At 37.1% G+C, this 11,230-nt stretch overlaps 2 protein-coding genes across 2 annotated transcripts in view; one reads left to right on the top strand and one right to left on the bottom strand.

Moving 5' to 3' along the window:
• tspan3b (tetraspanin 3b) overlaps positions 1-2,094 on the top strand; it is a 5,413-nt gene extending 3,319 nt beyond the window's left edge. Inside the window, exons 5-7 of the mRNA XM_005733369.1 lie at positions 87-239; positions 356-439; positions 957-2,094. Coding sequence (XP_005733426.1) covers positions 87-239; positions 356-439; positions 957-1,049 — 330 coding nt within the window. The 3' untranslated portion in view covers positions 1,050-2,094. The remainder of the gene's footprint in view (positions 1-86; positions 240-355; positions 440-956) is intronic.
• An 80-nt stretch (positions 2,095-2,174) lies between these two features.
• Positions 2,175-11,230, bottom strand: part of pstpip1b (proline-serine-threonine phosphatase interacting protein 1b) — a 10,899-nt gene continuing 1,843 nt past the window's right edge. Inside the window, exons 4-15 of the mRNA XM_005733368.1 lie at positions 10,689-10,723; positions 10,494-10,600; positions 9,974-10,036; positions 9,664-9,756; positions 9,244-9,289; positions 8,971-9,050; positions 8,207-8,305; positions 7,396-7,492; positions 7,085-7,181; positions 5,530-5,618; positions 4,757-4,872; positions 2,175-4,599 (exon numbers count right to left, since the gene is read on the bottom strand). Coding sequence (XP_005733425.1) covers positions 4,468-4,599; positions 4,757-4,872; positions 5,530-5,618; positions 7,085-7,181; positions 7,396-7,492; positions 8,207-8,305; positions 8,971-9,050; positions 9,244-9,289; positions 9,664-9,756; positions 9,974-10,036; positions 10,494-10,600; positions 10,689-10,723 — 1,054 coding nt within the window. The 3' untranslated portion in view covers positions 2,175-4,467. The remainder of the gene's footprint in view (positions 4,600-4,756; positions 4,873-5,529; positions 5,619-7,084; positions 7,182-7,395; positions 7,493-8,206; positions 8,306-8,970; positions 9,051-9,243; positions 9,290-9,663; positions 9,757-9,973; positions 10,037-10,493; positions 10,601-10,688; positions 10,724-11,230) is intronic.

Here is an 11,230-nt window from a genome sequence, read left to right as displayed (position 1 = left end):
ATATATAGATAGATAGATATATAGATATATGATGATGATGAATTTTAAAATTGTAATTAAACATTTTCATCCACCGTTTGTCCTAGCTTCACTGCTGCGGCATTCACAACTACTCTGACTGGAAGAACACCCACTGGTTTAAAGAATCCAAGAACAACAGCGTCCCCGTCAGTTGCTGTCAGCCCAACATCAGCAACTGTACAGGCACGCTCACTCGACCAGCAGATCTTTACCAAGAGGTACACACCACTAGTTTGGCGTCTGTAATTAAATCGTTTGCAGAGACTGTAAGTATTTTCCAGCATGTTACAAGTGTGTTTATAGCTGGAGAACTTTTTTTATTTTTCGTCTTTAGGGATGTGAAGCTCTTGTTGTGAATAAATTAAAGGAGATTATGATGTATGTCATATGGGCTGCGTTGACTTTTGCATCTATACAGGTAAGGAATATAAGCTGCAAACACAAGGGTCTTAAAATGTTGACACCTATATTTTGTCTTGCAGATAGTTATAGTGAGATTTTACATATTTATATGCCGCATCATCTCTCAGCTAAAGCTTATAATCAGAACTATATTTAAAGAGTCTTGCAATAGACTCAGGTGAGTAGGGTGTATTATTGAAATTGCAGTTGTCTTGGTAACAAGTGAACTGAAAGTAGCTCTGACCTTATTGAGACAAAGTAAATGTGGTCAAAGACTCTATGTTTAACAAAGCATCTATGTTTAACAAAGCATCTATGCTGTGGTTGTTGTCAGCATAACATCCAACTTTACAGCCAGAGTGCATATACAAGTATAGTTCTTATACATTACAGAGTATGTTCTATAGTGTGTCCCAATATTCCTGTTAAAATTCGAAACTGTTGAGTTGTGCTGTTTAATGAAATGTACATGGAGGTTGCTGAAGGGAAAAACTTAACTTCACAGTTTTGATCCCTGTGCTGTCTGCCTGCAGATGCTGGGCATGCTCTGTGCTTGCGTGGTGCTGTGCAGGAGGAGCCACGACCCAGCGTATGAGCTGCTGGTCACAACCAACAGCTATGCATGAAGAATGCAGCCGGCCAACAAAACACTAAGAAAATCAACAGGAGCGTCACAGGACATGTTCACACTAGTTATCAGCTATAGTTATATAAGCTCAAGCACACCTTGCACAATTCATGATAAAGTAGCGAACACTGACGTTTTGGGTGGGGGCTTCAAGGGAAAACCATTTATTTATTGACATGCTTTCCAAGTTCCTGTTACTTTTAAATGTTTATCCTTTTGTTACAAATACTGAAATATTTACAAAAGCCAAAGTTGTATATGGCTAATTGATTTCTGATTATTGATGTGCAATTTTTTTTCTTTAAATTGTGGCTTCATAAAATTTGTGTATATGCCCAATAAGGATGACGAGAAGCTTAAATGTGAAAATAAGACTGGTCGTGTTGTATGAAAGCTTTTTCTTGGCGTGCTATTTTGCACCATGACTGGAACTCTGGAGATATTTAGTGGTTGTCCAAATGCATAAGCTGTGTTAAAAATAACATGTACTCTGTTACCAAGGCCTTGGTTTGACCAGACAAATCTTTTTAGCATAGTACAGATCTGACGTTTTAATCTTAGCTGTTCCATGAATGCAGTCTAGTTTTTAAGATTTGCAGAATAAGAATTATGAATGTTTGGTTTTTTTAGGTGTTGGAGCAGCATCTCATTCTCAAAGCGATGTTTGGTGAAAGAGTTGTTTATGTTCACAAATATTCCGATTGTAAATTTCCAAATCAGGCTTCACTAACAAGGCATTGCTAAGATATAAATTGTGAATTAACTATTTGGTCTCCAGTGCCATCAGTAGGAGTATTATCAGTGTTACCTAAAGATTTATATATGTAGATTTAATCTGTTACAGTCACACATTTACTTGTTTAGTTTGATTTGTTAAGTATAAACCTGATTTTTTAAAAAAATACACATTCTTTGTACCTTGTAGTGAAAGTGTGTACCCTTTTAATATTTTTAAGCTGTTAAGTTGATCCCATATTTAGCTAGTTCCACAGAAAAATATGAGCGATAAAAGGAGACAAATAAACTCATACACCTCAACTGGATTCTTTTAATTTTTTTTTTTTCACGTGACAGTAAATATGCTACCAAAAATACCCAAACCGACACAAAGTACTTAAACAAGCAATATCATATGGCTATATCATCAGGCACATGGAATTATATTAAACATGTTTAAATGTGCCGTCACTTGACAAGCATAAAAATAGTTTATTCTAGTAGTTTGTTCATCTGTATGTGCTACTTTTGTAGCTGATGGTCTGTGGAAGGTTTACAGAAAAACTTTTATGTACAGCAGATATAAATGATGACTACTACAGTCATATGAAAAGGAACGTTTTTGCAGGATTTTATGCAGTCCTGGAAAAACACATTACACAGTGGGTAATTATCAGCCTGGTGCTGCTAATCAAATGCAACTGATCATCAGCAAGTGTGACCACCTCTGTAAAAGAAGAAGTTTTGGCAGATTACTAATTTGGAGCATTTAGTTTTGTTATGTTAACGCTACAAGACCACATCTACTTCCCAGTAGTAAATTCCCCAGCAATTTCACCCAAAGTCTGACCATGCTTGTTTGGAAGAATTGTAGGGAGAAGATGGAATAATAGTTTAGGTTTGCAAAGTTGTATTTGAGCAAACCAAAAGACCTCCAGAACAAGACCAAAGAGAGATGCCTAGTCATAATGCAAAGGGGCACATTTATTGGAAGCCAACTGCGCATCAGCACAAACACCCCATACCACTGTTAAGCATGGTTTTGGAGGGCTGATAATTTGGGCTCATTTTGCAGCCATTGTATTTCAAAGAACACCAGAGTCAAGAGTGAGGCCATCTGTCCGACAGCAAAATCTTGGCCAAAACTGGGCTATGCAATAGGATAATGATCCCAAACACATAAGCAGGATGGCTGAAATAGAAAATATGTTGCAAAGTCCAGACCTCAACATGACTGAAATGCTGTGGCTGGACCTTAAGAGACCTGTGTGTGAGCAAATGCTCACAAACCTAAATGAACTGAAGCAATGTTGTAACGATGAGTCTTCAACAACAGCGTGAGAAACGGATGAAGTATACGATTACTTCATGTTATTGCTGCTAAAGGTGATTCTACAAGGTAGTGAATCATAATTTGTACTCAGTTGTTAAGGACAGCATAGAGTTCTATGAAAACCTTCCTTTTCCTAGAAATCCAGCCCTCTATTTTCACCAGCTCACATGTGCACCAAATAAATGGATGATTTAAAAGACTATGTCATAGTTTAGTCACAAACTGCATTTCTAAACAAAGAAGGATTGACAGCCAGAAGCATATACATTTCCGCTGTATATATGTGGCTGCTTAATGCTGTTAAACTTAGCAGTCACTGGTGGTTTACACATGGTACTCATTCTGTTTTCTTGTCATTTGAGATGAATAAGATGATTCATCTTATCACAAGTCATTTAAGTTCAAATTTTAATGAAAAAAGTATGTGATGTTACAGTGCTTAGAATGTACTGGTGCAGTACTAGTTTGCTACTATTAGTAACATACAGATTCATGTTGAAAACATGGTAACTTGACTGAATGAAGGGAATTTTAAAATTCTTCATTGGTTTTCTAAAGTAGATGGCTAACCATTCTTTAGTCATATATTACAAGTATAGGAACTAAAGATGAGATAAACAGTATAGCTATACTGATTATCCAAACCAGTTTAAACAATGAGGCTGATATAAGCTGGTGAATGCATTTCCTTTAACTTGCATTAATTGCTTAGGTAGTCTACTGCTTACTAAGTATTGTAAGAGCACTTGGGAAAAAAAGCCTGGCAAAAATGTGTGTGTCTGTAGGCTGTATTGTGTGTGGCATGTGTTCGCTTTGGTGTGTGTCTTTGCAAGCGTGCAAGTTTTTAAGCATATGAGACATCTGTTTTGATGTGTTGACATTCTTTGTGTCTACTTTCTTGCATTTGCAACTGTTGTTCTGTGTATACCACGCATGTTGTGGGGGCACAATTGTGTTTACACAATCACAGTGTGTTTGTCCCCCAAAACCAGTCATTCTGGGGGCAAAAATCAGATACCAATAACATAAATTATTGCATTTTATGATAAAACTCATTGTAAGGCAGTGGTTCTCAAAGTTCTTTTTTTTTTGCATGCTCTATATCATAAGCTATAAACCCCCCACCCCCCACAGTATTTAATTTGATTAATTATATTAACGATAAAAAATGATGCACATAGCATTTTACTTAAATAAAGTTGCATATTATCAGTGAAATAGCCCGCCCACATTTTGTGAACTACTTTTTTAAGGTAAAGGGGCAGGCAAGTAAGAATTGGATTTACGGTTCTTTTTCATGAAATTACTATAAATAAATTGAATTTCTCCTGAGATATAAAGAAAATTACTGTATTTGCGTACATGTTTAAATTTTGCCTAGATAATTTCCTGGCACCAGTCCACTAAACCCATTCCTCTCCACCGTCCACCACCCATTTTGTTCTTGGTCCAGCACTCGAACTACTTCTCCTCGGCTCACAGATAGCTCATCTTCTTCCTGATCAGTCGATGTAAAGAAAGCACATCTTAATTACAGGCAAATATCGCTTAAATACAGTACTGCTAATATTGTCTATTTTCTTCTTTTCTTTCTCGATCATCTTGCTCAATGTTCACTTTCTTGCTGTAGGTTTTAAAATAATCATGCAAATCACCTTTGCAGTGTATTGATAAAGCACAACATAGAAGATTTCATCAGGTGGACCCGTGGACAGTGGCACTTCTTGGTGAATGCATGGAAGTGGTGCATATCCGTCATCTGAAAGCTGAACTAAAGCAGAATTAAATTGTCAGAAAGTGCAAACACAAAATGTAAAAATAAATAAATAAATTTATTAATCTGTTATGTCTTTTAAGCTCCACAACAAAGATTTTCAAAGTGCAGCTTCTCACACTAAGGGCAAAGGTAGCCACCCACATCCACCCACAGAGTCCAACTTTAAATAGCACAAAAACCAACAAATTCACACACCTATGTGTTTGACCCATGACTACACATAATACTTTTTCTAGCCCCATGTTTTATAATTGCAGTGTGTATGCATGCAAATACATTAAGAGACCAACAGGGCCTGTGATGTGTTACTGTTCAAAACCAACAGTCTATACAGTTTTACACATTTGGCACATACATGACTCATTGAAGAAGAGATTGGCCTCTCATCAAGTCCACTATAGCAAATTTAAAGTTCTTTCTTACTTTTAAAGTGTACTTTCTTGATATAATATTAGAATATCATTTTTATCTCTGATTCATATAGTGAAATGTTTCAAATTAATTGACTGCTCTAACCTCCAATATATGAATAGAAAGACCAACTCTCTATATATGTAATTCATAAAATATAGCAGAACCAACAAAATATTGAAGATTTAGGTCTTTCCTACAGTTTAACAATATAACTGAGTGAGCGGTTGCAGTACTTACATTCTCCAATGGATGACAGTGTAGATCGTGGGCTGAGTGGACTGTCCATGCCAATGTTCAGAGACCTTCCAAGCAGGGGATCAGAACACCTTTAGATCAAGAAAGATATTTAAGATACAAATGTTTACTTTTGTGAATTCACTGAGCAAAGGTCCAAATTTCTAACATTAAAAAAATAACAACAAATGATGAAGATAAAGATGATGATTAACAAAGAGAATATTTTCAGGACATGGTTTGTGTTTAGTTTGCAGAGTACAAAGTATATTATATACATTATATGAACTAAAGTATATTATATAGTATATTATATACACTATAGTATAGTATATAGTATGTTATAAACACTGTTGAAGCAGGTCTCCTCTGGAATTAGTAAGTAAGTAAGTAAAATGTATTTATATAGCGCTTTTTAAAACAGGAAGTAACTCACATTGGAATAAAAACATATCAAATGAAACAATAAAAATGGTATAAAAAAGGTATAAAAGCATATCAATTGAAACAGTAAAACACAGTATAATAGCACATCCAATAACGCAGTTTGTTTACCTAAATGCCTGTCTAAACAGATGTGTTTTGAGCTTTGTTTTAAAAGTAGCTAAAGGGTTGATGTTGCGTAGTGGGGGAGGTAAACTGTTCCACAATATTGGAGCCAAGGTTTGAAAAGCGCGATCCCCCTTTGTTTTCAGATGGGTCCGTGGAATGGTTAGAAGACCACTATCAGTGAATCTAAGGATCCGGTTTGGAGAGTAGGGTTGCAGAAGCTCAGTGATATAAGTGGGGGCCTCACCTGGATTTCTTTTTCCCATTTTAATTCTGCCTAGCCCTGCGAACCCGAACACAAGTGTGGAAAGATCGGCTCTCCAAAAACAGCATGCACCTGAACATCAAGAAGACTGAATACCTTGAATACGGCCCCCAGACTAACAGTACCATCACTATTGACGGGTCCCTTGTCACCTCGGACTGCAAAACTCTACCAGACGCTAGACTCCGTGTCAACGCAGTGTGGATGAAATGGCGTCAGATCAGTGGAGTCTTATCCGACAAGAGAATGCCAATCTATCTTAAGGCGAAAGTTTATAAGACGATCGTGCGCCCAATGGCACTCTACGGGTCAGAGTGCTGGCCAGCGATGACCAAGCACAAACAAGCCCTTCACACCATGGAGATGAAGATGCTGAGGTGGCCTTTGAGTCTCACATGACTAGACCGAGCGAGGAACGTAGATGTCAGGAAACGATGGGGAGTGACACCGATCACGGACAAGATGCGAGAGGCGAGGCTCCGAAGGTACAGCCATGTTGCCTGTAGCGATAAGAACTCCATCGCAAAGACAAGACAGCACAGCAATTAGATCTAGGTGGCAACAGGCCACGAGAAAGACCAAAAAAGTGAGGGATGGACCGAATCAAAAATGATATGAAGGCTGCGAATGTTACACCAGAAGACGCCCTGGATAGGGAGAATTGGAGGAAGACATGCAAAACATCGGACCCTGCATCGCGGGATATGAACTGCTAGGAAGAAGAAGATTTTAATTCTGTCTCACCTCTTTGAGGGCTCTTCTTCTCCTCCTACAGAATGAGCTTGGCCATTGTTGTCCCTGACTGTCCCCGTCTTGTAATAGCTTTCAAACACTATGGGCTCTGCAAGAAGAAAAGAGAACCTGCTCATTTGAGAAATGAGGCCAAGTGATACTTTTTGCCTGTCTGTCAATTGAAAGAAAAAGTCAAGAAGCTGAGCTGCACTCTTTATATCCTGTTATTATGTAGTGGAACTTTTCTCACTTCAACTTTGTACTTATAAGTAAAGGAAACAAAACAACCATCTTTCCAGTAAATACAAATTGTGAAAGCTCACCTGGTGGCTTCAATCCAGTGCCTTTCATTTCTATGAAAGAGTTGTTGTCTTTGGTAATGTCACACTGTTCCAGAAATTTCCTCACCTCCTCGTAAGACTGGTTTTAAAAAGGAGGAATTCAGTACATTTTATATTACTATTATATTACTTTCACTTTTCATTTAGGTTTATGCATAATTGATAGTTAATTAGGTTTATGAAAAGATCCCGGTTTGGGTTTATATACAATCAACCAATGCTGCTCACCAGCTCTTACAAAATCTTAGATTCCTAAATCCTGGAAAACACACTTTTTCTGTCTGCCAGGTATTTATATTTAGAATGGTTAAGAAAGTGGCAAGTACGGAGCCCATAAAACTATCGGCCAAGTGATTGTAATAACTTTCAAGAAGAAGTCAAGGCTACATGAGCCTACTAACATGCTTCAAGTCACAATCCATTAGTTTATCCAGTAGCAGGCCATAGCTGTGGTCTGACATTCAACTTAAGCACACTTAAGATTTGAAAATTAAAGCCTCATTGAACTAAAATGTAATCAGAAGAACGACAAAGAGTGAAAACTGCTCTATTATTACAATTCTGGTTGATAAATTCTCATTAAAAGAACATTTGGGAATAAAATTTTAAAATCAGTTTTTTTGTAACTGTTACGAACTTGCATGTTTCATTTTGTTTTTTAAGAAAACTTTTTTTTAGGTTTATCCAGCAAGACAATGTACTTATACTTGATTTAAGAATAGAAATTTGCATTTTTATTCTTCTTGACATTTTTATTCTGTTTAAATATTAAATAAAGGGAAAACTACTTCACCTCATCATCTTTGACACATTGCATGGAGAAATGATTGCAGTGGTCCCAGAGAGCACACCTGAGCATGCTGATGCGATTTCCCTCCAACTGTTGGAACACCTATAATTATCAGATGAATTCTGTGTTATTACCAACAATGTATTATTGTACTATGTACTATTTCAAGATTTGCCATGATACTAGGTTGCAGTAATGCAACTTCTGCATGCGTGCCCATTTCACGTTTCAGAGAGGCAAAATAGGCACAGTGAACCTGTGTGTTTGTTACGCATTTTGAAATGATACCCTGTTGGGTAATGATCAACTCAGTATCACAGCAAAACCTGATATTTGCCGTGACATAGGGTTGAATTGCCTTAACATATACAAAGCTCATTATAGCTTCCTTTTTCTCTTCTTACTTACAGGGGCGCCACCAAGAGGTGCCGTGTGTGTGTGTGTGTGTGTGTGTGTGTGTGTGTGTGTGTGTGTGTGTGTGTGTGTGTGTGTCCACTAGTGACAGCAAAGTCAACACAAAGAAGCTGTCGTTCGAAAAAAATAAAGCAGAACTTTTGTGTGATTAAGTGTGTTTCTGCATGGTTGTATGTTTTTCCATTTGTGGCTCTCTCAGCGCAAGATGAAATGTACTTCCGCAAATGGTCGCTGCCAGGAAGGTTTTCACAGTTATAGGGGTTGTGGTGTGAAGCTATTTCTGTGGTTAAAAGCCATTATTTTGAATAGAGACATGATTAGAAAGCAGTTAACGAGAAAATATTCTGCAGTACCTCGCATGTACTTTTGTGTGTCCCCTCCCAGTCCTGGCGAACAGCTTCTAGTTGAACAATGTTGTTAAAATACACCTTCTCTGTGAGAATAGAGCATAGTTAATAGTTACAGTTAACAAATGAAACACTGGTAAAGAACACAACAATGACCGCCGCACTGTTTTCCACTCTCCTAATTTATTTTTCCATGAAATATTCTCAAAAAAAAAAGTGGACAATGAATGCAATATACTAAAAATGCATGCAAGTTAAAAATAAAATGTGAAGGCATACCAGCATCATTGGCCGCCTGCCTGCATTGCTTTATCTTGTGACGTACCTGTGAATGAAATCGGTGCACAGGAAGCCACGTTCAGTGAGTTATGTAACCATTTTAACACCAGTCAGAGAGACTGATATATAAATAGGTTGTATAGGGAATGGTCTTGAAAGAGATAGAAGAAGAAAAGAAAACATCTCACACCAGCACACAAACACACTTTAGTTCCGCCTTGCAAACTGTTGCACAACTGCAGAAAAGTCCCATCATAAAGACTGCACCGCTGACAGCTGGAAACTTGTAGTTCATAAATAGAACTGACAGTGGGCATTTGCACATTTTGTGGTGAATTTCTCAAGGAATCTAAAAGTTTGTATTTTGTTGCTTATAAAAACATTTGTCTTTTAGCGAGGTAGCTCATGCACTTATTTTACCTTTTCAGGGTTTTTGGACGTAGCATTTGTTTTCTCAGCCCCCTGCTCTGCCTCATCGGCCTCCTTGCACTTCACCTCATAGTTCTTCTTAGACTAAGAAAAAGAAACAAAAGTTATTAGTTCTATTTCCGACAAAGCAACAGGAAGAACACTTTTTGTAAGTGATGCAAATTTTTTTAATTTTTAAAAAAATCTGACTTCTATTTTTTGTGCTTGCTTGAACATAAATTAAACAACCTTTATGTGGTTAAGTTTTCATGTTTATTTCTAAATCATGCTGATTCCATGTGTTAGTGGAAGTGTCTCCTACCTCCATGGTCTTCTTGAAGAATGAAACTTTTTTCTTTTGAACCTTCTCCATGATGCTTTCAAACTAAAGATAAAAGGTTGAAATTACTTGCATATGTTGCTTCAATGCAAACCTGATACTTGCAGTTATTGTTCATTGATGAATAAAAGACCTGGATTTTTACTGTTAATGTGATAAAAGTCTTGATGTCACTTTGATAAAGACTGAATTAGTCTTTACTCAAGTCTTGAATCATTTGATTTTTGAAACTATAGGTTTCCCCTTATCACCTGCTATCACAGCATTGCACTCAGTGTCTGTAAAGTGATTTAAATGGTTGCAGGATTAAGTCCACACTTACGTAACACAGTGTTTTCCAAACAGGAAACAGCCATTAGTTACAATATTATTCTAATGACTTGTGCAATACTAAAAGTAGTAAAGAATTATATTATCCTCAGAGTATTCACACCTTAACCATTTGGGGGGGGGGGGGTTATTTAATAAGTCAGTTGTTAAGCAACACACATTTCCCAAATACCTTCTTCCTCTGCTCTTTCTGACGTTCTCTGAAACTCTCAATCTTTTTCACCTCCTCTTTCAATATATCAGATAGTTGGATGTGAAAGTTTCCAATGTTCTCAATTTCTGCAACAAGAAACATCGAAATGGCACAGTGAACCATTTGACATTTGACACATATATGGGTGTAACTTTACACAGCACATGGACTTACGAGTTTTTAGTTGTTCGAATGATGCCCTCAAAGTGCTGGAAAAATAACACACATTCATAATCAAAATTATTCACCATGCTTGCACTTTGTGTTTCTTTCACAAAGAGGCAGATTAACATTTTTAAAGCAAAATTTTAAGAAAAATAGCAGCTGAGTACAATTTCATTGCTAGAACTCTGCACTGTGTTTTATTGTTTAACCAGCTGCCAAGACCGTGAGGACACCCAAACCTTAACATGCAGACTTTGTGCCCTAGTTTTGTTTTATTTTTTGTTTTGTTTTTTAAAGAAGAAAAGAAAAGAAAAAAGAAAAAGATTTATTTGGTTTTTACTGCACTTAGATGATTCTTTTATTGGAGGCTCATTGTTTCCTTTTTGCGGCTCTTAGAATATATTGAGTTCAGTACAGATGTCTGAGAAAGCAGGGAACAGGAAACTGACAAGTTATGACCTACTGTACACTGAGCGAGGGGCTTACCACACACACACACACACACACACACACACACACACACACACACACACACACACACACACACACAC

Source organism: Pundamilia nyererei, unplaced genomic scaffold, assembly GCF_000239375.1.
Source record: "Pundamilia nyererei isolate P.nyererei 1_Seehausen unplaced genomic scaffold, PunNye1.0 scaffold00051, whole genome shotgun sequence".
NCBI lineage: Eukaryota > Metazoa > Chordata > Actinopteri > Cichliformes > Cichlidae > Pundamilia > Pundamilia nyererei.
The sequence above is the reverse complement of the archived record's forward strand: the minus strand, read 5'-3'. Positions and strand labels throughout refer to the sequence as shown.